Source organism: Necator americanus, chromosome I, assembly GCF_031761385.1.
Source record: "Necator americanus strain Aroian chromosome I, whole genome shotgun sequence".
In the NCBI taxonomy this organism is placed as follows: domain Eukaryota; kingdom Metazoa; phylum Nematoda; class Chromadorea; order Rhabditida; family Ancylostomatidae; genus Necator; species Necator americanus.
This window is the reverse complement of record NC_087371.1, coordinates 2,794,539-2,821,524: the sequence shown is the minus strand read 5'-3', so window position 1 is coordinate 2,821,524 and position 26,986 is coordinate 2,794,539. Positions and strand designations below refer to the sequence as shown.

Sequence of the window (26,986 nt, the reverse complement as noted above, 5' to 3'; positions counted from 1 at the left end):
GCAAAGCGTGAGCGGCGCGTGCAACTGTCAACACTCATATCTCATACACGTACGTGCTGGAGATGAACTTTTACCAATTTTTCGAAATTTCAGCCAGCTGTCAGCTAAGGATACGGTAACATCGAGAAAGTGTTGTTAACATTCCCGATGCAAAACCTTCAAGAAAATATTTTACCAATTTTTCAAATTGGATCTGGAGACACTTTCAAAGATAAGACTATGACATAGGTGGAATTCAATAGTTGGTACGGTGACTTTGAACTCAATTTTTAAGAAAAAATCAATAATTCAGCGTATTTTATTGATTCATTTTTGTTCGCTTTTTAGAGGACTACGACGATGGGACCTACATACGTACTCTTCATTTTATTGACATGCACTTAGTAGACATGCAATTATCAATCAGTAATACTATCTGTTATGTTGGCTTCAATAATGATTCAATTGATTAATTGATTAATTGAACTAATCAATAGCTTGTAGATAGACGATAAACTTCAATGTAAACAAAAGCTCACAAAAATAATCTCAGGTTGGAGAAAATATTCGATATCGGGAAAATTGAGGAAATAAAAGAGGAAATCGATCATTTTTTTGTGGTAAGCTGAGATCTGCGTCATTTTTTTTGGACGATTTTTGTGCGAAAAAAACTCTCACTGTGTAAAAATATATTGCTGCTGCTGTAAAATTGTAAAAATTGTAAAAATGTTTTGTCCAAATCCTGGAATTTCTTCGGCGTATAGAAAAAATCGTACAAATGTCATTTTACACTGCTCTGCCGCTAATAAAACAGTTTTAGTGTGAAAAATTGAAAAACAACTGTCTGATAAAACGATAACTGTAGGAAAAAGTGCACCACATGTGATCATCGACAGTCGTCTTACACCAACGCTGTCAACATCACTGACTGATAATATAAAAGTAAAGCGATAGGGTCAAAGAATAAAAATAATCCATTAATACGCGTGATGTATGTGTGTTGAACAAAGACATATTTTTAGACAAAAAAACTGCACAAATAGGTAAAATCCTAACATGAAGGGAGATGTATTCAAATAGATCTGAAATTTTTTTGACCTAGGATCGATAAACCACGGAAACGAAAGCTAGGGATTAGCGGGTAGCAATGGAGAAATATATAAGTAAGACCTTTACATAGGGGTGGGGGGGGAGGGATAATTTGGAAATTTTCCAAGTCTTATCGATTGATTCTTTTTTCTTATTTTCTTTTTTCTTATTCTATTTTAATTTAATTTATTTAAGTTTTTATGTTATTCTTATTTAGAAACTTTCACCAATAAAAATTGTATTCAACCCGGTTTTTTTTTTTTGCTTTCCGCTTTTCTTATGGTTCCCTAGACATTTTGTTGTTAATTATTTGAAATTGTTTTTCACGTTTTCTATTCATTTCCTTAAAATGATGTCCTTTGATGGTGGTCCGTTACTTTTTTATCGATTGCTTCCTAGAGAAACTCCAAAAAAAGCCATTCTGATAAATAACTTACTACTCTTGATAAACAGTTTTTAGAAATATTTTCAATAGATCAAGAAAGGAAAAAAATCGTTCAAGTTTGAGATGAAATTAAACGTAATCGCAAACAGAAACTCTATAAAGGAATTTTTTTTCGTTTCCATTTTCTTGAGGAAAAATATACTGATTGGAACGAAGTCGATTCGCAAAGAATCACGTACGAGCACGTTTAATTAATCACTTATAACGTCAATCCTTGAGAAAGTGAGATTTCCAGGAAGGAAAAGTAAATTAAAGGTGTTTTTTTTTGACGGCGCTTACGAAATCACGTAGTTTTCTTTTTTTAAAACCATCTATACAGCTAAAGGTCATGGCTGAAAAAACATGAAGTCTATTACTTTTCAAGAAAAAAATTGATGAGGTACGAATCATTTTTACAAGTGGAAGATTGAGGGGAAGTGAAGAAAGTTGAATAATAGAAAAGCGAAATCGGTAAATCGGCAAAACAGTCTGAAAATAGTCTCTAAAAGAAAAAAGCGGGACGAATTAACTTGGAAAATTCACACATTTAAAACTTCTCCAAAGCCGATGTTCTTAAAAATACGACCTACATGAATTTTTCCGATTTTTTTTTTCAGAGCGACCCGGTTTTAACCACTTTTAGGTGACTAAGAACGTATTATTGCTAAGCAGATAATGTATGGCTGGCTTCCGATCCAAGAATAGAGTTAAGAGAGGCTACGGTAGCGCTCATGTCTACTGTACATCCATCAGAACCCCAATGGTATCGCAAAATGAAGATCACGATTTTTTTTTTACCAGAAGTGACCCAGAGAAGTCTAGGAGAGGCAGTTTTGCATGTTTATCCACCTAGGACCGCAATCTATCAGGATTTCATCCAATAATTCTTCAGGAACACCGAGTTCTCTTCAAAGAACGATCGAAACTACGTCTACACGTTGATAATGCTTAAATATTCGTCTCTTGGGCACGTGAACATCGGCATAATAAAAGTCACATGAAATCCTAGAAAAAAACAAAGAGGAAATTGAAATTTTTTCTTTCACAATGATTTGTCAGCACCGAAAACCCTATTAAGAAAAAAAAACAAATCTTAGAAATTTTACTTTTCATCGCGATTTGTGATTAACGTACCATACCATACTTGAAACTGTACACAGCTAGAGGACCAAATTCTGAAAATTCCCAAAAATTTCTAAAAATTCTAAAGGACTCCACGCCCAGTCACAATTTGCACTTTAAACGATTGACGCCAAATGCTTCGATATCCAGAAAAAAATGATTGAGGGATTTGAAGAGAAAAAGATTCAAAGCCGTAATTTCACTCAGGTGACAAAATGATTAGTGGTTTCTCGAGGATATCGACAGCAGCAGCAGCAGCAGCATCAGAACGATGCCGCTACCAACTACACAAGCACAAGGGGTATCACATCATTCTCCGGAAAAAAATAAAGAAAACTGTGGCTTTAGTGAAACCATTCCAGAAGAAAATAGTGATTTTATGAAGAAAATTCTCCAAAAATTTCAATTATCTATTTAGATGTCGTAACAAGTTGTTTGTTACTTCTATTATTAAGTTTTATTTTAATTTTGATTTTTCTAATTCCATTATGAATAGATAATATTAACAAGTAATAATAGAATAAATAGAAAATATAATGCGTACAATAAATAATGGTAAATAATAAGAATAGTAGCAACAAAATAAACAAAAATAGAAAAAATAACAATAAAATAATTCAAAAATAAATCAAATAAATAAATAATGTATATAACAAATAAATAATAGTAAATAATGGCAGTTTTATTATAAATAAATAATAAACCGAGTATGTTCAGGGACGACTAACCTCCGCGGAAGAAGCGGACAAGCCACGTTAGGGCGCATAACATCCGCTCACTGCTTATTTCAAGTAATAAATCAATTAAATGAAATAAAAATAAATCCTTAATTATCCCTGGCTTTCCCACATTACATGAAAATTAAGAAAATGAAACGATCTCAGTTTTTAGTTTTTTTTTTCTTCTCTTACTCCTATCACGAAACCTATTAGTAGTAAACGGGGGTGGACTCGTTCACTACGGAGTTTAATTAAATTAATTAAATTTCAGCTAAACATTATGTAAATCCAATTTGGCATTAAAATTTACATAATGTTGTTCCGCGCATAAAAATAGTAATTTCTCCTGGAATTAGTCAGGAGTAGCGTATACTGGTAACAACAAGAAGAAGCATAAAAGCTCAAGTTTATCACCATGTTTTCGTTCTGCTCCTTCTGGTAGCATCTTGAGGATCCAAGATTACAAAACCCCTACTCACATTTGTTTCAAAGCAAAAATTTTGAAAAAAAAATTACTAATTACCCTTAGGTTTCCTTTATTACACAGAAATTAAAGGAATGAAACAAATCCACACTTTACTTCCACCTTACTCTTACTTTAAAAATTCAAGAGTATTCTAATAAAAATAATTAATAATGGATAAAAATAATTTCTAAACAAAAATAATTTTAAAAAATAATATTTTAATGTTTAAAAACCATATAATTTGGATTGCTAGTTAAATAAAAATAAACTACTAGTTACCCTTAGGTTTCCTTTATTACACGGGAATTAAAGAAATGAAACGAATTCATTCTTTACTTCCACCTTACTCTTAGTTTAAAAATTTAAGACTATTCTAGAAAAAAAATGAAGAATGAATAAAAATAATAGCGGAACAAAAATAATTAAAATACTGCTAACAAAATAAAAATAAATTACATACAAATCACAAAAAGAATAAAAATGCTATAAATAATATATAATATAATATAAATAAATGCTTCATTAACTGGTTTGCTTCATTCATTATTATTCATTACCATCACTAAGGGTCAAATATAATTAAATTCAAATTTATCGTTTCGCTGCTATGTTTACATCTGAATTTGTTTAAACATAGCTTGATAAATCTCAAAAAAAAAGTGAATTGAAATAAATAAGTAAATAAAGTTAAACTCCTAGGTCTCACGTTTGATTCCCCATCAAAAACTCGTCCGAGACGTCGCTCATGGGCCCCCGATGTTCCTCATCCACGCGACTACAGTCTGAGTTCTCAAAAACGATTGAACCACGATCGTTTGAACGCATCGTCATCTCCATTCTTTCGGTGTGGACATTCTAAAATTTGCAAGAATATGTATTATTCCTATACAACTGTTCAAAAAGCACATAACTGCATGCAAGAAAAAAACACTAGCATGAAAACGAGAAAACACATAGCACTGGGAAGGGAGCGCAGCTAAAAGCTGAAATATTCGTTAAGGTGACTGGCAGCTCTTCCAATGGAAACTGACATCTTTACTGAACACAAATTTTCTCTGAATATACCTATAGAATAATAAGGATTGCCCCTAGAAAACAGGAATTTAAGAAACGAATGAAAGATAGAGGAGAAAAATCAAAAAATGAAACGGATTAGAACGTGTAGAGGGCGGAAAATAGTGTTTTTGAGAATTGTTTGCAAACGAAACAAAAAAAGGAAAGATCTATGTCCGCGTTCCTCATGGAAGAAATGAAAATTTTCGCTTATCAGTAGAGAATTAGGAGAAAAAAAACGAAGCCGTAGAAAAAAAAAGAAGGAGAGAAAAAGTGGAAAATGTGGAATGCTAAGGTTATGTCACATTTAGTCGAACTAATGAAGTAAATGGCAGGGGTTTGTAGGTCTCAGGATATAACTAAAGAGTTAGCGCCACGATATGAGTAAGTGTTTCATATTCACTCTTTCTTCTCTTCTTTTTCTGCGTAGTTTTCCAGAAATTTTCGCGAAAAAAAAACTGAACGCTAGAAAAATCTAAGAAGTACTTTGATGTTTCTACAACGCTTACTTACAACTATTTATTTATTGTGTTAAATACTTTTATATCTAAGAAAAAAGGAGTCAAGGAGTCGAATCAATATCCAATGGTCACCTTAAAACGCCCAGTTGTGTTGCTGCTAAAACGGCTTCATCACGAAAAGGGGACTTCTTATCAGTTCCTCCTCATACCGCAAGAATTCGAAATACTGGAAAGCTTGTAGAAATATCAGTTAGAGTTATCATTTCGGAAAACAATTTAGCAAGAGCCGAGGAAAAAATTATCAGTTACGTGCATTATTCTAGCAGCGATAATTATTTTATGACTACAAAAAAAGAGAACTTCTCAAGAAAATTTTGTTGAGGGGAAAATTTCTCGGAAAGTACACACACACACACATACAATAGAATCTCCAAGGCAATCCGTCTGTCATAATCTCATCGCGTCGTCGCACTTTGTGTGTGCGTCGATTCACATGAAATGCTGCAGTGCACCAATTAACCACCGTAAAAATCCATCATTATCAGCAACACTTCTCTTTAACCACGAAGAAAACTTTGCGCAAAAAGGATAAAAAGGACAAGGTGTCTGACGTTAATTAATCCGCTTGGGATTCGCCACCGTAATCACTCGAATTCAGAATCATTCGGGGGTTTACGAACACGTGTCTATGCTATATCCAGAATTATTCATTACCATCATTAACGGTTAAATACCATTAAATTCAAATTTATTAGATTATTCAAATTTAGGATGCTAGTCTATGTATTCTCAGTCAGTGTTTTTATCCTACCAGAGAAATTTGATTCCAATTCATTGAACCCGCACAAATGAAAAGCTTGGCTGATTTAACTCGTTTTGCTGACTCGTTTTTATATATTTATACATTGGTTTTTATTTTATATCTTGAAAATTTGAAAATTTGCATGGTAGAAAAGTAGCAAACCAGAAAAAAAAACAGTCATACTGTTGAAAAACTAAGCCCTAAATAATTTTGTTGATGTTGACTGATGTTTTTGTTTACTCCTAGGGTATTCTGATAAAAAAAGTCACCAGACCTAAGCGCTATGCCCTTAATCAAAGTAGAAGTGTGTTGCTGTTGAAACAGAGAAAATGTTTTGAAACTAAAATAATAAAAGAGGTATCAGAGAATAAGATTATAGGATCGATAAGGATAAGGATAACGTGTCCGGGGGCTGATCAACCCGCTTCGGATCCGTCACCTTGTTCCGAGTTCGAATCAGAATCGTTTGAGATTTACGAACGCGTTTCTAGTCCATTCAATCACTTCTGGGTGCTAGCCAATGCATCACGGCAACGTTTTTTTTTTACTCCAGCACAAGCGTGGTATCAATTTATTTAAAAAAAACCTTAGGGATAAAAGTCTTGGTTGGCACTAGGACGATTCCGAACCATTAATCGATCGTGCAATCACGGCAGGACCTCCTACCGACTGCAATCTAAGTAGTACACAATCAAATCTACGATGCCAAGATTCAAAGAAGGTCGAACTTGAAATTGAGAGAATTTTCCACATTCAATTATGTTATATTAAAACAACATAATACAACTGAATGTGGAAAATCCCCTCAATTAATTTTAATTAATATTATGACAGGGAATCATTCGAAAAAAAAAAAACATCCCTTCAAATTCCATTAAAATTACTATCTGGGTAACGAGATTAGCTGCGGCAAGGGAACCGAAGGAAAAATAGAAATTATATATTTAATTACTTCGAAAATTAAAGCATATCTAATGCAATTCGACTGGAGCTTCGAAATTTAGTAAAATTACCTGAAAACTGTTAGAAAGAAAAAGGAAAAAGATCCAGTGAAGATTTATTTTCCTTGGAGAGAGATCTGCGAGAGATCTGACCAAAAGTGTTTTGTTGCTAAAAATCTATGCTTGACGGTAACAAGCCTTGTTTATTTTTTTTCTATTATTTAAGTCTAGTTCGTTCCATTTTCTTAGAAGCTTGACTGTCTAACAACAAATCTTTCCAAGAAAACTACGGATATCAGAACTTTACGGACGACACTAAAAGTCGAACCATCAAGTATTATCCGAAAATCACCAAAATTCACGAAATGGAAACGTTTATTATTTTTGAACTTATTCGAGCTTCGATATTTTGAAAATTCGATCGTGTTCAACTTTATCGTTCCAGAGAAAAACAGGATTACTGTCTGTTCACGTTGATGCGTAACAGAGGCTTCACCCAGAAGACAGAAATCCACAGAGCACTGCTATTCGATTTTTGAAACATCTATTCCAGTGTGTGTGAACGTATCTTTGCACCACCTGTCTGATCATCGTTGATTGATCGTCTCTTGTAAATTATAGTAAACATCCACTCTCGCATAAGGTATTGATTGATAGCGCAACGTCACATAAATAATCACTTAACGGTAGCGTATCACGATCCTGGCGTGGTACGGAAACCACAGCGAAAGCCTAGAGTTTGCGTTGTAGATTACGGAAACCAGCGTGATTTCGCTCATTATTCCCTGATCGTTGCAAAAACCGGCGTGGGAACCGATTTATTCCCTACGAGGTACGTTAGAACACGCACCCTCCGGTCCCCTCAGCAGCCTATTGATCGGTTTTACCTGAGAAACCTGGTGAGGAAGGATCATTGATCTTCGACCACTAGCACGTGGACGCGGCGCGTGCACAAGGGTTTGGCGCATTGCAACTAGAAAAAAAAACGTAGGAAAAAACGGCGTCACGTCAAAATCGTTGTACGGCGCCTTTAAAAGGATTTTAAGGAGAGGATGGGCGATTTTTCACCACTAAGAGGTGACTGTGAACGCCTCATTTCGCCCGAGGACGAGTTTAAAGGCAGCGTAGCACAAAACTGATAATACTGGAATCACTCTGGAGAGGAGATAGCATTATGGGTGTAGATTATGAGTATAAAAGCTAAATTCCCCAAGTGAGATTCCCGAAAAAACGGTGTGAGAAACTGACTTCCCAATCGAATTATCCCACCAAGCGCCTAGCAACGTGTCATGTACAAATGCGAGTATTCACGAAGGCTCCACTTTGATCCCAGTCGCTTACGCGACTGCATAATGTCGTTTTGAACCGACTATGCCTATACAGGGTCGTAGATTACGGGGAGGAGGGTGATTCCGTCAATTTCTTCCTAATTGCCGTGAAAAAACGGCCCGGAAGATGCGGTGCGGGCAGAAGGCTGGCGCGCCCCAATCGAACTCGTTGCGGAAAATAGAGCCCAGGAACGCTCGAAGCCGCATCTTCCGGGCCGTTTTTAACGGAAATTTGGAAGAAATGAACGGAATCACCCTTCACTCCATAATCTACGATCCCGTATACGAATACTCCACCTAAAATCCGTATCACCTCAGATTTGTGGGGTGATGCTAACTGCAACGTAGCAGCATGAATAAAAATTCTTTAACCCAACGGTACCTATTTATAGGATATTTTATTTCATACTCAAGAATGCATCAAAGTTAAAAAAAAATAGGAAAATATAGAACAAAAATGGGCGAAACGGTTTTGTCGATCTTTTCAAACCAGAAAATACCATTTCGCATAGATAATTGAATCAAAAAAGAGATAAACTTCCTGTGAAAAGCCAACAAGTGGTGAATAACGTTCATATAGACAAAAAAAAGGATTAACGGGCAGTCCATCCAGCTCGGACACTATAGTACAGTAGAACGGTTGAGAGCCGACTACAGACACACTCAACCATCGAACGAATCGGAATCACAGAACATACTATCAGTCAAAACGTCTACGACGTTTGATGATGGTCTTTCGTCTATTCAGACAGTGGCAGTTGTTCTATAATCATAAACCATACTTTACAGCTTTCCAGAATTCGTTTGTCCATAAAATGAACACCTCATTTCACAGCGGCTTCCCTCCTCCCCCACCAGCGTGTACACTGGGAAATTTCACTGGAAAAAACGAGGGAAACACCCTGAGAACTTGAGACACACGTAAGAACGACATAAGTATCATCGTAACGAATGGATCAACACAAAGAAATTGTTGATGCGTGAGAGTTATTACAATAAGGACGTGTTATGATAGCGGGGCGCAAATCGTTGGGGGCAGGGGGGAGGGGGGAGTGGTGGGGTGCAAAACCGCCTCGATGACGATGTGGATGTCACGACGTGCGCTGCGAAATCGTCGCCGACCCCGCGAGTTCTCGCAACGGTTCACCTACGTCAATTGATGTAAATCCAGAGCAGCTTAACAACAATATACGGGGGAAAAAATACACCGTTGCAAAGAGTATCTATCTACCATCCGGTTCTTTAGACAAAGTTCACCCCGAGCGATTAATCTGTTCTGCCCCCCCCCCCTTCCCACCCTTTTCCCGCCGAGACACAATCAATTCATTAGTTGACAAGATGATGAATGGGATCGACATCGTAGAAAAATGTACAAGAAGAAGCAATTAGTTATGGAAATATTAAACTACTGGTAGGTTAATGAAAATCACACAGAGAAACCAGAAAATTCCTCGGTTTCGCCGCAGAAGGCCGTAATTGAGTAGCCGAGTGGTGATTTTCCCCTCCACGTAGTGATTCCACTTACTGCGCCCAACGAAAAAAAAAGGATAATAAATAACTCAAAATTATTAGCTTAGTAAAAGAAACAATGACAAGTTGATATGTTCCATGTGTGTTTTCGTATGCAGAACATCAACTTAGACCACTTTTTTTTTTACAAAAAACCGACTTATCCTTCGAATTCACGAAACAAGTGCTGAGTTCAGTTCATTCAAATATTTAAAGACGTCATTTAGATTTCAGAATCTTTCAGAAATTTCAGCTGTTTCATATTAATCGCTTCCGGAAAAGCAGCATTAAGTAGATCCACAAACAAAAGATGTAAAGCACAACATTTTCGTAGATTTTCTCAAGAGCTAAGCCAAAGAAAATTAGTAATGGATGACTAAAAATCAAGCTGGTCATTTTTTTACGACAAAAGTTCTTTTGGATAAAACAAAATGACTCGCAAATAGCACGCTGCTAAGAAGTTCCTTCTTTTTTTCTGGAACTACAACGCCCACACACATAGAACCTTGCACAGAAAGTAATTTAAGTTAGTTAATTCGTTTATTTAAACGGAAATATGCATATAGAACTTATTTCCTCTCTAAAAAAACAATTAAAAATGTTAGTGGCCAACTCGTACAAAGACGATTCTAGAAGAATAAGATTAGGACTAAGTTTCATGTTGTTCATGGTTTGTTAATGCGATTCAAACGAAAAATCACCCGAAACTGTCATGTCGATCACATACGAACTTACTCTTCGGCCGATTAGTCGTTCAACGCCGAATTATGGAGATTATTTGGGTAAAAACATGCCGAATTTTGGCTTTTGTGAGTTTTTCGACATGATTTATTTTGATGCGAGATTGCAGAAGTGAAAAACGATGGTTACCTTACTGTAAATACGAAACATCTAGCTAGAAATACGAAACGAAAAAAAAAAGCGTTTCGCCTACTTGCTACCTACGGCGGTGGTGTTACGGGTGAATCTGGGGTGGTACGAGTTTCAAGCGGGTAAGCCTACACGGGGTCGTAGATTGTGGGGAAGAGGGTGATTCCGTCCGTCTCTTCCTGTATCAGCGTAAACGGACGACCCCAGAACTGTTACTTACGACGGCTTCTGTCAATGCGCAACCTTTACGCCCCGCCCCCACCTGCGATTCGTCCAAACGGGTTTTCGACGAATAGTAGGCGGGAGGCCGCAAAGGTGGCGCGCTGCAGGTAAGAAAGAAACAGCGTTCCATGGTCGTCCGTTTACATTGATATAGGGAAAGATGAACGGAATCATCCTCTCCCCCACAATCTACGACCCCATGTAGGCATTACCCGCCTGAGACCCATACCACCCCAAATTCGTGAGGTGATGCCTTTAAGTTGACCCAAACGACAGCGACGCGTCCACCGCAACTCACTCGACGAGTCAGACAGGCAGTCTATGGACTGCGAGTGTGTGTCGCAGTCTCTTGGGCCAACATGAGCATATGCAATAGTTCGGATTATCTGCTCCTTCCCGATCCACAGCACGAAATCAGCAAAAAAGGTAAACACGTATACGCAAAGAAAAATCGAGCACAAATCCATGAGAACAATATTTATTATGTTAACACAGCGAAACGTTTTTTTTTTTAGACAAATATAATTCTTTTCATTCATTTCACTAGCAAAGATAACCATCAGATCACCTCTTCTTTCGAGCAGGTGGACGAGCTGGAGTTTTCTGTCTTGGAGGAGGTTTCCTAACTGGTCTGGCAATTTTTTTCGCTGGCTTCCGGCCTTTCGTTGGTCTTGACGCTGCCGTTTTCGTCTTCTTGAACTGTGGCTTTCTCAGGCCGAACTTTCGCTTAGGGACCGGCGTCTTTTTAACAGGCTCTGCCGTCTTTTTTGCAGGCACACTTTCTGCGGATCCCGGCACTAGCGGAGTCTCGGCGGATTCATGCACTTGTGGAGTATCGGAGGATCCTTGCACTTGTGGAGTATCGGAGGATTCTTGCACTTGTGGTGTATCGATGGAACCTCCTGGTGTTCCCGGCGTCACTTCTTCTCCTTGCTATAATTTAAACCAACTTCATTCATCTTTTAATTCCCAAATAAGATTTAAATTGATTGCAATTTTAATTGTCGGTATTCTCTCCATACATTAATCACAAAGCAATGTCAAACTGGTACGTAGAGTTAGAAAATGCGGCGGAAGGAAGGAGAATTCTCTCTATACAATATTTGCACTTACTATTTTAATAAATTATGTCTTCGTTAAAGCAAACAATAGGATGTTGCTGGAAAATAAGTCCAAAGTAACGTGATCATGTCTTTTTAGCTCTTCGAAACAATTTCTTTAGCCCACAAAAACAACTCACCGGTTCACCTTCGCCTGGAACACCTTCACCCTGTAAAGTATCGTACTAAAGTATTGAGAGCATTGAGCGAGCCATAACTCTAATTTTTATTTGTATTTGTTATAAATTTGCGTGATTCTGGTATAATTTGATTGAACTTCATTGTAAAAATGTACATGGAGCGTGAAATCTAACGAATCAATGGCAACCATTAGAGACTAGCTATTGTTTAATTATCGTTCAAAATAAAACTAGAATTGTTCCTAGAAAAATTCCAACAAATAAGAACGACAACACGAAGAAAAATGCTGTAGAAAAGGAGGAAACAGAATGTGTTCATGCAGAAAAGGTCTATGATAATCTCACCGAAAATTGAAAGTAAAGTTTAAATGCAACTGACCTCAGCGACGACTTCACCTCCTTGAAGCAATGCTGCCCTTTTTTTCTCCATAGTATTGAGTACGCAGAAGGCTATTACTACCATGAGTAATGGTGACAGTCCACCAGCTATTGTAATCTTATACAAGAGCGATTTTCCTCCATCGTTGTCATCTGCTCTGGAAAAAATTCAAGCTCGTTCGCTTTGTTGAAACGATTCCTTCAGACTTTATAGCCGCTAGGTGCGAAGGAACCAACACGAGACCCTATTACAAGCTGATTACAAAGATTACAAGCTTTGGAGGCAGCGTTTCACCACGTTGACGTGGTGCGGAAATTCCAAAAAAAGCGTTGAGTTCGGGTTGTAGATTACAGAAACGAGCGTGGAAACCGCTTCAGTTCTTACAAGGTACGTTTCAACGCGCACCCTTGCAAGCGCTCCGGTCCCCTCACCACCTTATTCATTGGTTTTACTCGAAGAGTCTGGTGAGAAGACCTCATTGACTCTCGACCGCTCTCACTTGCATGCGGCGCGTGCACAAGCGTGGCGCGTTGCAACTGATTTTGAAGGAAAGAACAGCGTTCTCCACGCCGTTTTTTTACGACAATCATGGGAAGGTGAGCGGAAGCACGCTCGTTTCTGTGACTTACAGTCAGAACTCTACGTTTTCCCCCGGGATTTCCGTAACACGTCAGTTTTGTTACATGCTCCCTTTAAGATAAAAACACTATGTTTGAAGACACAAGGCAAAAAGTTTCGTTGCGTCAGACGTCAGCTATGGGGCCCCTCTAATGACGCTAACATTTCAAATATTAAAATATATATTTCAAAGGCTACAAAGACGAAGATTATATACAATGATATAACTGAAAAAATTAGCAAATTAAAAAAATAAACGTACTCATCCTTTTCTTCCTCCTCCTTCTCATTGTTTTTGCCACCGTTTTGCGCTTGTCGTTTTCTAACGATTCTTAAGTTCAACACCTTTGTGTTAACGTTCCTATCTGCAATCATGTTCATTAGCACTAGTATCCACAAGAAAATTTTGAATCACTTAATGTTCTGTGGTGCATTAGTAGGATTTCCAAAGAATTAATTCATTAACATTGTGCAAATAAAAATAAAAGACGTATTTTAGGTGCACTGAGTTTTCATCAATGTTGAGAATTGGCAGAGATTTCAGCTGTTTTTCAGCTCCTAAATATCTATATTTTTATGCACGTTCCTTCTTTGCCTTGAACATATCCAGGACCACGAAGGTTTCTTCGATACATTTTTCAACGAATTCTTACCAGCTTTTGGCTTGAAGCAATCTCAAGTGAAGGATAAGCTTATAAGCAAAAAAAAAGGATGAGAGAAAAAGAGAAACTGACACGAACAATAAAAGCGAGGATTAAAGTGAGTGCAATGTTACCATGATCACAAAAAGAAAAAGAGAAGAACTGTGTCCGCGCCGACGGCTGTATTTTGTGCCTTACTTTCGCCCTCCCATAGTTCAAGCGTACTAGGAGTTTGTTAAACAATTTAAAAAAAAAACCAAAGCAGCCCAAGAGGCATTTAGATGATCACATTTTCCTTCTGAATTTGGAAATTCTAACCTTGGCAGCTTAGCACTAAATTACAGGCGGTGCATATCCGAAGCACACTCTTCCCCTTCTGCGTTTTCTTCCATAAGGTCCTTTGCGGTCACCCGGTCGAAGACCGTAAACGAATTTCTTATTGAAAGGACCTTACAAAAGGACCAAGTCGGGCAGGAGAAAGTAGCTTTTCTTCAACGATATTTCACTCATGATCACAAAAAAAAACTTCAACTTCTCGTTGTTCGCCCGTTCCCCTTCCACTTATGCTTAATCAGATCGTTAGTGCCACACTATGAAGTGGAATTAATTTCTGCACAAGGCCTCACCAACAAAGAGGTTAATTGCACATCACAAAGTAGCTACGAACATCAACTAAGATTAAGCGTAGGCGGAGAATCAAAGGCTGAGCGAAATCCGAGATGAGGATCTTATACATCTGTTGTTGTAATCGTTTACATTAGCAATGTTCTAACCTTTGAGATTGCCTACCTGTTCTGCTTCTGTTAGATCCAAATTCATTAATCAAACAGTCAATAATTTTAATTCTCTTCCTTCTGCTAACAATGATGAACGAATTGTCGTAACGGAAATAAGCGGGGTTGTAGTTTCCTGTACGTGATTTCTGCAGGGCATTCTGAAACAAAATGATTGATAAGAGTGATTGGAAAATCATTGAAATAGTGCAAACGATGTGCTCGTGGAAGTTCCGGACGAAAAAAAAAGAGAAATAATTCTCCCTTCAAACAAAACTCATTAACGAAGGTGATAACGCCAAAAGGTTAGTTACTAATAAAGATCAATAAGAATTTCGGCTATAGCTCATGCAAATCAATAAAAAGTTACGCATTCAACATGCAAAGAGTCGACGTGAGAAAGAAAAACTTTTAGAATAGGAAAAACTCATTGTTTTTCCTAAACTTACAAGAAAAAAAGCCAAAATCACAACGCTAATATCTCCATGCAATCAACTATCAAAAAGATTCCGCCTATCGTAGAAAATGATGAGTCGATTCTAGAGTTGGGTCAAAACGACATGAACACACGGACAGTTGCGTAAGATGGCGCTGGGGAGCGTTGCAGTTCGGATCGTGTAAGGATCCTCGCTACCACCACCCATCTCTGGCATTCACCATGGTCCCACCTCGATTCCAACTGCTGTCTCCACCCCCCGCTCTTCGAGCCCATCCGCTTAAGCAACTGTCCGTGCTTGATGTCATTTTAACCGATTATAAACCAAGTACAAAAAAAAAGATGTTTGAAAAAGTATGAGCTCACCACAATTGATTTCATTTGCACTTTATTACAAGAACCGGAGCAAAAGCAGGTTGTTGACAAACGAGAAACGATACAGAATTCTCGCTCCGGCTTGAAAAGGAGAAGTTATTCGTTTCCCTTCGATAAGAAAAAGGTGGACCCAATGGGATTTCTGGTGAAACGAAGCTCTACTAATTACCTTCAGCTTCTCTGGAATGCTGCCAAATCCAGCGACAATGCTCTCAACAGATCTTGCGTCCGTCGCCGTACAATAATTACGGTTATACATAAATGTTAGCGAACAGACATTAGCTCCTCCTTTAGGTGTGGGAATACCACTGATAGACTGAGATTCCTAGAAAAAATAAATAAATAAATAAAAAGAAAACCTTTGTTCACATCGCGAAAGAAGTACACTAAACAAATGCCATGGAGGGGTAAAGTTAGTTGAAGAGGGGGAGGGAGCTCTCAACCTTGCTCTAATCGAACTGTACTCTTGGGCGCAAAAACTTCCATAGAGCACAAGAACCGTTCCTAACCGGAAAGTGGTTTTCTTTTTTGAGAAGTATTTGAGAAGGCGATAGTTCATCACTGGAATCACGGGTCATCACTGGGGGTGAACAGTTGAGTCAGTCACACTAAAACCTAAGCACTAGTTTTCTAGGATCCACGACATGTAGGCTAAAGCTAGTAAGAGAAAAAAGGAACGTAGAAATGAAAACATTAGTGTTCTTCACTAAACCAAAATCTAGGAACATAAACGAAAGAATAACCGAAATAGTCTGCTAGATGGTTTCTCCGCAATCTGGATTTGACAGTTAAGGAACAGTTTTTGTGCTCTAGGAACAACTTTTTGCGCCCCAAGAGCAACTCGATTAGAGCACTGTTGAGCGTCCTCTCTCCCTCCCAACTAACTTTGACCAAGTGTTGGTTAAATTGCGATGCGATTCTGTTCGGACTTGTGGTGGTGCTGCTTTGCTATTTGCACTCTCAAGGTTCCAGCGATCGTAGTGGTCCTGTGGGACCCACCATTCATGTTATGTAACCTCACCCTAACTTGATGAACCAAGCACCATAGCGGACCAGCAATGATCGACTCTTATTACAGAAAAAAGAAACTCCTATAACACAAACGCAAGCGAAGGCTTTTCTTTGGTATTACGTCTGTAGCAGCATGTATATTTAGTGGCAGCAGTCATGAGCTACATCCAGAAAAGATCTGAACCCAACGTAACCACTGGATCGCTCAACCGCTAGTGCTCAAAAACATGCCCCATGGAGAATGCCGACCCCTCCTCATCCAACTCGTCCACCGCCGCCTTCGTTGCCGCTGGCATCTTCTAGACATTCTTCAATTAATTCTTTCTAAGAGTTATTTCTTTTATAATGGTTCCTCATACTGTTTTTTTGTTAGTTGTGGGGTTTCTTCGTATTTTTCCAATGCTTCAGGCACCGTTGGAAAAACTCGGTGCCTTTATTGGGTCTATTTGACTTCGAGCTACGAGGAGTGGGTCTGATCTTTCGTTGGATTTGTCCTCTAGCCACATTTCTTTCAAAGAAATATGAGTGAAATCTTACGCTACCTTTGTGAAGTGGCCTCTGGCCAGCTTCCCATGAAGGAAATTATTCACGTGAGTTCACTTTTTTTCAATCTTATTCTAAATTATTTTCAACTCTTTTGTGCTAACAGATGCTGAATTCTTGTCTTTTCCTTTTTTTAAGACAGTTCTTTCAGAATAATGAGAAATATTACGCGTTTGGGGATCGAGCGTATCATAAGGATACAGAAACAAATCTGCTGGTAAGTTACTTTGAATTCTTATTTTTATTTGTGCATATGTCTTTGAATTGACGTAAATATTTAGACTTTTTCTTCACTTATTCTATCATTTGTTATCAATACCGCAGTACTTTCTTTTTTTTTCTTTTTATTTTTGCACTAAGTTACTATTTTATTGTTGTTTATAGGTTTACGGTAAACAAAACGATTACTATACTATTGATGCGCTCTTGTTTCTTTGGGAACATCGTGCTAAAACCCACCCTTCCTATGTTCGTGATGCTACCGCGGCCAATGTCAAAGTTGTTTCACGTCCGGATAGGTAATACTTGTGTTTTTTTTTTAAATTTTCTCTTCAACTTTGCTTCTCTTTTAATTTCTCATTGGAAAATTTCTTGTTTTCAAAGTTCATTTTACTATTTTCGACAATTATTTCCTTCCCACGTTAGGATGTCGTGATGATGTACGCTGAGTTTGAACCGAGGGATATTGTTTTACGTAATTACATGAACATTTTTGGTTAAAAACGAATTTACGCTGTTTCAAAGTTCTTAATGTTGGTTTTTAAAGTGGCTTGAAGGCGGTAGATTCCTTCTGCTGCATCTTTTGGCTTTTTTTTCAGTTTTTTTTTTTAAAGAAATTAATCCCAGTTACGCGTCTAAACGTTCAATATTTGCAGCATAATTCTTTCGCTTTTTTGAACTGAAATTTGTTGAAGTTCTCTTTTTTTGTTGTTGATTTATTTCTAGGTTATTTAGGCTGTTGTACATGTACTTAAAAATACGAAAAGTTCAATGGCATTGTTTCTTGAAATTAGAAATCTAGGGTTTTTTTTAAATTGATATTGAATCCGAGACTACAAGCTTCAGCTGAACTTTTTGGAAGGAAGATTGACGAACTTTTCCTGATAACTATTGGCTTTCCCAAAAAGTGGTGGATTGAAGACCTGTTGTTTCAGAAGAGAAATTTTGGACTACCTAAGTGGTAATCGAGCGGAAATTCCCACCAATCACAACCCATCACATGCTCCTGCTCCCGGTATTGCAATCAGTCGTCTTGTTCCGGAAACTATTGAGGAGCCAGAAGCGAAGAAGTTGAAGCTCGAGCCAAATGCTCGGTATATTGATACTTTATATTGACCTTTGTTAAGATATATTCGGAATTTACTCATTGTTATGAATCACGTCGGTTTAGACCTCGAGTAGATCAGTTGCTTAACAAGGACCGAGTGGATTCCTCTGAAGTACGAGCATTGAATGAGTCGCTCACTGCGGATAAGATTGCTGCTCTCAAGCAGAAAAGGCTGACCCATCAGAAAACTAAAATCGCTGCTGTCGATCCGTTAGTTCTGCTTCTACCAATTCTTTGATGCAACAAGAATAGAGCGTATATAAATTTACTACAGGGAAATGATCTCTGGAGGAGCACCAACAGAGCCACTTGTAACAAGATATTCTATGGATGTCCGTAAAGTTGAACGAGTGTACAAAACTAGAAAAACAGTAATGAATGCCACCAAGAAAACCTATACATTCCTATTCGACGTGTTGAAATTGATCAAGGTACGACGTCTATTCATTGTGATTCTTTCTAAACAATTTGATGTTATGCAGACACGTGAGGAAGCAGCGAAGTTGAAAGAGCGAGGATTGGACACTTCCAAATCTCAACCTGCCAAATTCGTTGGAATGTACAACAGATACGACCAGGAACGCTTCGGAAAGGTAGCCGATAATTTTCTTTTCCTTACGGCTCTCATTCTTTCTATCATTACTCTCAATGAGATCATCTCTCTTTCCCTCATTTTCCAGCTTAACGAATTCCAAACTATGGGTACATCGTCCTTTGTCGGTACAAATCTTAGCTCTATCAGTTCCTTACAAGAGAATCGACCTGCGGAGTGTGAGTTCTTGTAGTTTGTTTGTTTCATTTCAAACTTTATTCGTTGAACCATGACAGTTGAGACCGAAAGAAACTGAATTCATGACTTACTGCCTTCAGCTGCAAACTCAGTTCCATTGCCAGTAATCGACAAAAGTTCAGTAAAAGTATTAGTTACTATAGTAACTAGTAAGTAAGATTCTAAAGGGGGTTGTTGAATTGCCGGAAAGTTCCAAATCTTTCTTTTTTTTTCTTTTCTTTTTAATGTCTATTTTTCTATCTTGGATCATGTCTCAATTCTAATATAATTTTCTTCTATAATTTCTTTTATAATTCTAATTCTAATATAGGGGAAACCACTATTTTTCTCTTTCCCTGGACACTTGGATGTTTTCACTGGGTCACAATTTTGTATTAAATTAAGGATGACTCAAATTATGCGTTCTTTTCGTGAAATTACTTGCTTTTGCACCACTCTTCGATTTTTTAAATCAAAAGAGCCAATGAAACTCGTCCTAAACTTCTGATCTAGCCTGATGCTGTTCCTTGACATGTTGTTTTCCTTTCAGCCGCGGAGACGCCGAAACAGGAAGAATCAAAACGAACTGCGTTAGCCACTACAGTTCCCCAATACGTGAACTCCCCAGATGAGCCTAAGAAACGCGTCAGTCGTACACCGATTATTATAATTCCATCGGCTATGACATCGTTATTGACAATCTTCAATGCTACAGATATTATACAGGTACGAATTCGTATACCCAAGATACTAGGAGGTCCCATTAGTGAATAAGCGTTAAGGATATGAATTTTGTAACAACGGAAGAGAAGCGGAAAGAGAAAAATATGCCCCGCAAATCTCAGATTTATATTCAACGGAAGAAGAACGATACAACAGATGAGTTTGTAGCACTACGGATACGTTGCCATGGTAGATCATAAATAAACTAAATCTGATCCATTTCCTGTTCACTTCCTTACTTAATCGTCGATCAACCTAACAAGTTCACCGACGCCGAATGGGATCGGGTTGTGGCTGTATTTATAACGGTTAGTTATAAATATTATTTATTAATGTATTTATAACGGTTAGTTATAAATACCATTTCTTTTTATCTTTCTTTATTTCCATTTCTCTGTATCTACGGGAACTTAATGGAGTTAATTTAGGGACAACTGTGGCAATTCAAACCATTCAAGCGGTGGCATAGTAATCCTGTGGAAATTTTCGCGAAAATTCCTGCATTCCATGTCCATTACGACGATCTTAACGTGTGTGATGCTACTTTATTTTATAATTTGAAGGAATTCTTGTCGCAGAATCGGAGAGTATCTCAAGTACAAGCTGATTCATACTGTTCTTCAGATGATTTTGGAATATTTAATGGATAATTATTGCATTTTTGGTTCCGATCTAAATTCACAAAGAACCAGCTAAAAAGACTCCACCCACTTGTTTGTCTTAATTGTTGAAAGCACAGCACTACCATAGTTGAGAAGATTTGCTGGCTTTTATTTAACTGTATTCGATGTGGGTACAAAAAAAATCATTTTCAAAAAAGGCGCGCAATAGATTGCAAAAAAAATAAGAAGTCAATTCCTAAAGAAAGCGTCAGAATATCTATTATCCCGTTGCGCGCAGGGACAAAAACTCGAAAACTATCACGGTGAAGTTGCGCGTGTTCTAGTGCAACTAAAATGGCGAAAAAAAAAACGAAACCACGTCCTCGATCAGACATCGTTGATCTACGGCATGCAGGAATCAATCAGTCAGCTCTGCTATCTAGCCATAATTCAAGGGAAAACATAAAAGTTTTCCAAGATTGCCGTACTTGCCATGTCGTGTTTTTACTCGTGCCTCAATCAATGATCATCATGTCTGATCATGATGTCGGGACGATCATTTGTTATCAATTACGTCGATGTTTGCCGTATGCTTCACAGAGAACAGTATTACCATTTCTTCACATTCCTTCTGCATTTCCTTCATGATTTCTTTTGCAGGTTGATCCAAATGTCGCGAAATGGAGAGTGAATATGTTGCCTGTCTCACGATCAAAGAGGCACATGGATAAGGCCAGATTCAGAGTATTTTGGGAAATTATGGATAGATGGATCCCTGCAAATCGACCACACTTGCGGTGGTGATGATTAACTATAGTTGCATAATGCTAGCAGTTGAACATTATTGAATGTTCGTTACTCCTTTTTTTAAAAATTCATTTCTAGTGTAAGCACTGTTAAATCTTTCTGGAAAGCCTGCTTTATAATTAAATTCGTTCAAAATAGAAACTGGTTTGATATGTCTCGGCTGGCCAAAAGGACTTTTTTCTTGTTTACAAATTGGATGTGATTGACACCATGCATTCGTAATTTTCTTATTAAGTCCATTATACGTGTTATTTTTTCTTCCTTTCAGCTGGAAATTTATCATGGCAAGTTACATAGAGTGGTTGTAAGGTGTAACTGAATTTATCGTGTGAAATTTCAATTGTTATTCTGGATGTAATTAATTATTTGCTTTTTTGCAACATTCCCGTGTAGTTGCGTCTAGGTTTATATTAGGACTAATTAATTGTGCATTGAATTCATGCAGTTATAAATCTTAGCTCTTCAATTTCTTCACAATGTTATTGTCGTTAGTGGAAGGGATAATGGTCATTCAATAGCTAAGAATGCTTTTGACATTAATTTTGGGGGTTTCGGCAATGCATTTTGGTATTATTTTGGATGCTTATGTACGGTAATCAGCGGTGGATTAAGCGGATCGGATCCACGTGTGACTATCGTGAACTGCTGCAGCGATGAGTGGTGCTAGAGCACGGGTCCCAACCTCGATCATAACTGCTAGCTCCATCGCACCTCATAGCCGCTTGCGCGCAATTGCGCACAGAGCTTCATGTCGTTTTGATCTGACTATAGCTTTGATCCTATAGCATGCAAGACAAATCAAAGTCCCACCGAACACGTACCAAGTTCACTTGATAATCATTTTTCCGATTTTTATTTTTGGAAATTTCCTACTTGAACCGGACTTTTTTTTTCGATATTCTACACTGAAACTCGAGCAACCCGATAACCACTAAGGAGTGAATAATAGGAGTGAACCGCACGTGTGATTAGTGCACATAGCTCCACGGTACTATGCTCTATTTTTATCATAGGAAAGTTCAGTTGATCTCACCTTGAATTTGAGTGTTTCATCGAGAAAAGGTCTTCTCAAAGTTCCAACGGCACAGCGTTGCTCTTCTTCGGACTGCTTAATCCATTGTAGCACTAATACAAAAATTGCATACCACATCTGAAGAGGCGAAGAAGTTCCTTTCCTTTAGGTATGCCTACAATCGAAAAAGTCCACACTTTGAGAAAGACCGCACCTCCATGGAATTTATTTCCAGTAGAAATGATCCCTACTAACAAATCCCTGCTTTATCGCATCATGTTACGAGAAACACTGACGAAACAGTAGAGTTTTCAGAATTGTTCACGTAATTTCATCCTCTTGGATCAGTTACGGATACCATACATAGTGCAACTTTGGGAAATGGATACTATGGCTTGGTATAGTACGGTCAAAACGACAAGAAGCTCGGTGCAGTTGCGCGTGCGACTGAGTTCGATGCGGCGAGCGGTCAAAATCAGTTAGGGTCACGTGTTCCACTCGATTTCATACTCCATACATGAAGTGACTCGATTATTGCCCGAGATGATGATGTTCCACTTCACCGTTGCACTGTTTCCGTCTGTCCACCAAAACGATGTGTCACTTTTGATGTACAGCAAGTGAGCAGCACCAGCAGGCAAGTTACGGTAATAAGACGAGTCAAGGTGCAATTATAGTTGGGTCAAAACGACATGAAACACGGACCGTTGCGCAACGGTCGAAGCGGTGCGGTGGAGACAGCGGTTGGAATCGAGGTGGGATCATGGCGAAGAGCAGAGGTGTGTGGCGGTAGCGTGGATCCTTACACGATCCCAACCGCTACGCTTTACCGCTCCGCTTTGAGCGCAGACGCTTGCGCAAATGTCTGTGTTTCATGTCGTTTTGACCCGACTATAGTTTCTGAGCGAGAATTCTCGTAGGATAGACGGACGGACGGACGGAAGAACAAACTAGCTGACAGACTGACAGATAGACAGACACATCACGGCAACACGACTACTGAGGTACGCTCATAGATTTGGGCTTTTTTAGCTTTTATTTTCGGGTGTAACATCTTAGGGGATGATGGCTGTTCTGTATGAGACACTTGAGGGGATATGCCGGAAATGTTCTGACTTTCCTGTCTCTGGCTCTGTCGAGGGCGAAAACGCCGAAACGTTAGCCGTAATAAAGACTGTTGACAATCTTGGCCATTGTCAATCGAGATATAGTCGGGTCAAAACGACATGAAGCACGGACATTTGCGCAAACGGCTGCGCTCAAAGCGGAGCGGTGGAGCGTAGCGGTTGGGATCGTGTAAGGATCCACGTTACCGCCACACATCTCTGCAGTTCGCCATGGTCCCACCTCGATTCCAACCGCTGTCTCCACCGCACCGCTTCCGAGCGCGGCCGCTTGCGCAACGGTCCTTGCTTCATGTCGTTTTGACCCAACTATAGACAGACAGACAGACAGACGGACAGGCAAACAGACAGACAATCGTTTCATATAGTACTATGATAGTGATTCGTTAAACAATACCATAACCATGACAGCTTCGCACGTGCAGGCACGAGAACCCAGGTGAATGAATAACACGAACACCCCACCGATGACATAGAGGAAGGAGATCACTCTGAAGTATTCTAAACTCATACAATGGATTACTCCAAATGGTATTCTAGAGAAATGAACTCTCCCATCAAAGATTTATTGAACTTTGAATTAAACGTAAGTATGTTTGGAATAGATTGTTACATTTAAAGGATACATAATTTCAGGAATCGCTTTCTTCCATACTGTGACCTCCTCTCTTTCTGTGCTGTTTCCTTTTATACGATTGCACTGGAACTTTGGATCTTTTTTTCTTCGGCTCATGTGCACGATCAAATTTCCTTTGAGGTATTACTTGCTTTTTTTGATGTTGAATCGGTTGCTGAATCACACGAGGGTGTTGTTTTTGGCGATTTTTCCCGTGCTTTTCGTGTATATTGTCGATGATAGTGTCTATTCCGGGCAATGCCTCAACTGGTTTTGTTCGTGTAGGTCCTAAAATGTCGCCACCTTCGTCTGTAATCTTTTCACCTCCGTGCTCCGGATGCTCCGGCACCTGCAATGTTTCGAAGATTTTCTCCTTCGTCCGGCCACCAGTCTTATCGTAATGTTCGTAGCCTTTATTTTCTTTTTCCTGTTTGCCACCTTCGTAGTTCTCCTCGTAGTTGTAGCCGAATTCGTATGGGTTTTCAGCTGTGTTCTTATTCCGTTCGTATCCACCGTAATGCTTTGCTTGTTTGTAATCTCTTCCATAATCGTAACCGTAGTTGCAGTTACCATAGGTTTTTGCGAAATTACCTGAACATGAAAATACAGTATTCCGAGAGGAGAACGCAAAAGACAAGATAGTGCCGTTAAAAGCAATTGGTACGAGTTTAATTGGGTTGAGTGGGAGGCACTCAACTCTACTATAGTTGTATCGTACTTTTCAGTGCAAAACGTCCATAGAGCATAAAAATCGTCCTTAAGTTACAAATTGCTTCCGTTTTCGTTTCGTTTTTTTTTCGTTACTGGAAGTGAATAGCTAGTCTTAGTCGAAGCCCCAAAATCTCACCACCTGTCTTCGAGGATCATGACATGTAGGCTAAAGTTGCATACTTAGTGTTAAAACATTAGTGGCTCCATCTCTATCTTGCTTGTTTTCTCCAACTGTTTCAGCCTACATGTCATAGAACCTCCAAGACTAATGCTTGTGTTTCAGGAGTCCGACTGACCTGGTTATTCACTTTCAGGGATGATCTGAAAGCAATTTGTCACTTAAAGGCAGCATACCACGAATCTGAGGTGGTGCGGATTTCAGGTGGAGTATTCGTATACGGGGTCGTAGATTATGGAGACGGGAGTAGTTCCGCTCATCTCCCCCTGCATTATTGTAAACAGCCGCCTCCAGAATGCTGTTTTGTACTACACCATATTTTGGAACGCTCCACCCATTGCGCCGCCTCCGCCTTGCGATTCGTCAAAAACCAATTCGGACTTCCCGTGATAGGCAGTAAGAGAGCTACACGTGCAAGGGTGACGCGCTGCAATGGAAGGCATCGTACAAAACAGCATTCAGGGGGCGGCTGTTTTCAGTGATGCAGGGAGAGATGAGCGGAACCACCCCGGAAATCTACGACCCCGTATGCGGATATTCCGCCTGAAATCCGTACCACCCCAGATTCGTGGTATGCTGCCTTTAAGAACGTCTTTTTCTGCTCTGTGTACGCTTTGCGCCAAAAGTAAAGTTCAATCAGAGCAGTGTTGAGTGCCCCCCCCCCCCTCTCCCTCCAACTACCTTTGCACCATGGAATTTATTTAAGCAATGTATGCTACCTTTCTCTGCAGCTGGAGGAAATCTTCCGTTCTCGAATCCTTGCGCTGGTCGTATTTCGAACTTTCGCGGAATACCAGGAACAGATGAAGCGTATGGCTTCATCATGCGTTCACTCACTCGAAAGTAGGATTCGTCGGAAATGTACGCTGGATGCAAATCTTTCGCACGAACCTTGAAATATACATGAATGTTGTTATTGAGCTTTCTTTGGTTTCCTTCCAAAACCTACTGCAGCTATCAGTACGAAAAATTAAAATATTACCTAGATACTAACTAAAGAGAACTGTTTTATTTAAGAAAATTCTATCTTAACGGAATTCCTCCAGATATAAATGAAAGATCATGGGTGATCGTGTGATTTGTTTGGTCATTTTTAGCACATTTGTTCAAATCACTTATAAAACGTACCGTTGAACTTGATGATGAAGCACTAGGTCCGGATTCACTCGGCGAATGTGCTTTACAAGCGGGTGTACTGCCATGTTTTCTGAGAGTTCTTTCCTTGTCACTCGGCTTCCTTACATGTACTTTACGTCCTCTTTTTCGTATCCTAACTTTGTACTTCACTTCTTCATCGAATGCTCGAATGCAAGTTACACTTGTTCCAACACCAATAAGAAGCAGCATATTGACGATTCCTTGCAGTAACGAATATGACGACTCGAAGAAAACGGATAACATCCTAAATGTGTGTAAATAACATCCCATGTAAAACCCCTCCTCTCCTAACTTGTTAGTCTAGCCAAAAATTAATGAATAAGATAGGGATCCGTCGCAGATGGCGATGGCAACGAAAACAGAGAGTGACCTCACTCCATCCCCCTAACTGCCATGAAAAACGGCGTGAGAAACTGCCCTTGAGTTAGAATTTTCCTCTGATACACCTTTTTACGCGCCATACCTGTGCACACGCCATGTCTGCGAGCGAGCGGACAAAAATCAATAAGCAATCCAGGCAAAACGAGTGAGCAGGCTGCTAAGGGAATCGACATATTTTCCACCCCAATTTTCAGGACGATTAGGGAATTTGAGTGTCTTCACGCTCATACTCGTAATCTACTTCACCCCCCTCCTACTTTGTAACAGCAAAGGTATCAGAGGTGCGAAAATTGCGAGCAATAGTATTAATGAATTGGAAGATGTGTTCATAGCATGCTAAAAAAATTATTTCACAGTCATAGTGGTTTAATTGGGTCCGCGTATATGAGTCTGATTGCTGCTTGCTCACCTGCTCGAACGGAGCAGGATGTCAGGCAACAAGCATTCTTTTCGCTACGCTGAACTGTAAAAAATTGTCGAGTGAACTCCAACAAGCACCCCTGTCCGGGTCATCATTAGTGTGCAGCGATGCTGAAAAAAACGAGGACGAGGACGCGCGATAGCTGGGAGGGACGAC

General features: G+C 39.0%; 4 protein-coding genes across 8 annotated transcripts; 1 reads left to right on the top strand and 3 right to left on the bottom strand.

The window, feature by feature from the left end:
- Window positions 1-11,549: 11,549 nt before the first annotated feature.
- On the bottom strand, window positions 11,550-16,754 carry RB195_004298 (uncharacterized protein; the record flags this gene model as incomplete). Of its 3 annotated transcripts, none has more annotated exons than XM_064182063.1 (8): window positions 11,550-11,918; window positions 12,226-12,255; window positions 12,605-12,761; window positions 13,485-13,587; window positions 14,653-14,797; window positions 15,439-15,528; window positions 15,617-15,772; window positions 16,686-16,754. In XM_064182063.1, 8 exons carry the CDS (start codon window positions 16,752-16,754, stop codon window positions 11,550-11,552), a joined length of 1,119 nt encoding a protein of 372 aa, XP_064033338.1. The 3 variants fall into 3 exon arrangements, with proteins under 3 accessions (XP_064033338.1, XP_064033340.1, XP_064033339.1); XM_064182062.1 differs by lacking the exon at window positions 16,686-16,754 and adding an exon at window positions 15,957-16,025; XM_064182064.1 differs by lacking the exon at window positions 12,226-12,255.
- Window positions 16,755-16,979: 225 nt separating this feature from the next.
- On the top strand, window positions 16,980-21,226 carry RB195_004297 (uncharacterized protein; the record flags this gene model as incomplete). 2 transcript variants are annotated; one of them, XM_064182048.1, is made up of 13 exons in its annotated part: window positions 16,980-17,048; window positions 17,153-17,218; window positions 17,386-17,519; window positions 18,156-18,314; window positions 18,392-18,538; window positions 18,603-18,759; window positions 18,811-18,921; window positions 19,009-19,099; window positions 19,648-19,823; window positions 19,880-19,976; window positions 20,052-20,128; window positions 20,249-20,350; window positions 21,083-21,226. In XM_064182048.1, the coding sequence occupies 13 exons, from the start codon at window positions 16,980-16,982 to the stop codon at window positions 21,224-21,226; spliced, it is 1,530 nt and encodes a 509-aa protein (XP_064033337.1). The 2 variants fall into 2 exon arrangements, with proteins under 2 accessions (XP_064033337.1, XP_013303578.2); XM_013448124.2 differs by lacking the exons at window positions 20,052-20,128; window positions 20,249-20,350; window positions 21,083-21,226 and having other exon boundaries at window positions 19,880-20,020.
- On the bottom strand, window positions 20,979-23,839 carry RB195_004296 (uncharacterized protein; the record flags this gene model as incomplete). Its single annotated transcript, XM_064182032.1, has 4 exons — window positions 20,979-21,122; window positions 22,263-22,379; window positions 22,439-22,505; window positions 23,763-23,839. The coding sequence occupies 4 exons, from the start codon at window positions 23,837-23,839 to the stop codon at window positions 20,979-20,981; spliced, it is 405 nt and encodes a 134-aa protein (XP_064033336.1).
- Window positions 23,840-23,997: 158 nt separating this feature from the next.
- On the bottom strand, window positions 23,998-26,271 carry RB195_004295 (uncharacterized protein; the record flags this gene model as incomplete). Of its 2 annotated transcripts, XM_064182014.1 has the most annotated exons (4): window positions 24,228-24,269; window positions 24,331-24,572; window positions 25,590-25,761; window positions 25,999-26,271. In XM_064182014.1, 4 exons carry the CDS (start codon window positions 26,269-26,271, stop codon window positions 24,228-24,230), a joined length of 729 nt encoding a protein of 242 aa, XP_064033335.1. The 2 variants fall into 2 exon arrangements, with proteins under 2 accessions (XP_064033334.1, XP_064033335.1); XM_064182013.1 differs by having other exon boundaries at window positions 23,998-24,572.
- Window positions 26,272-26,986: the final 715 nt, after the last annotated feature.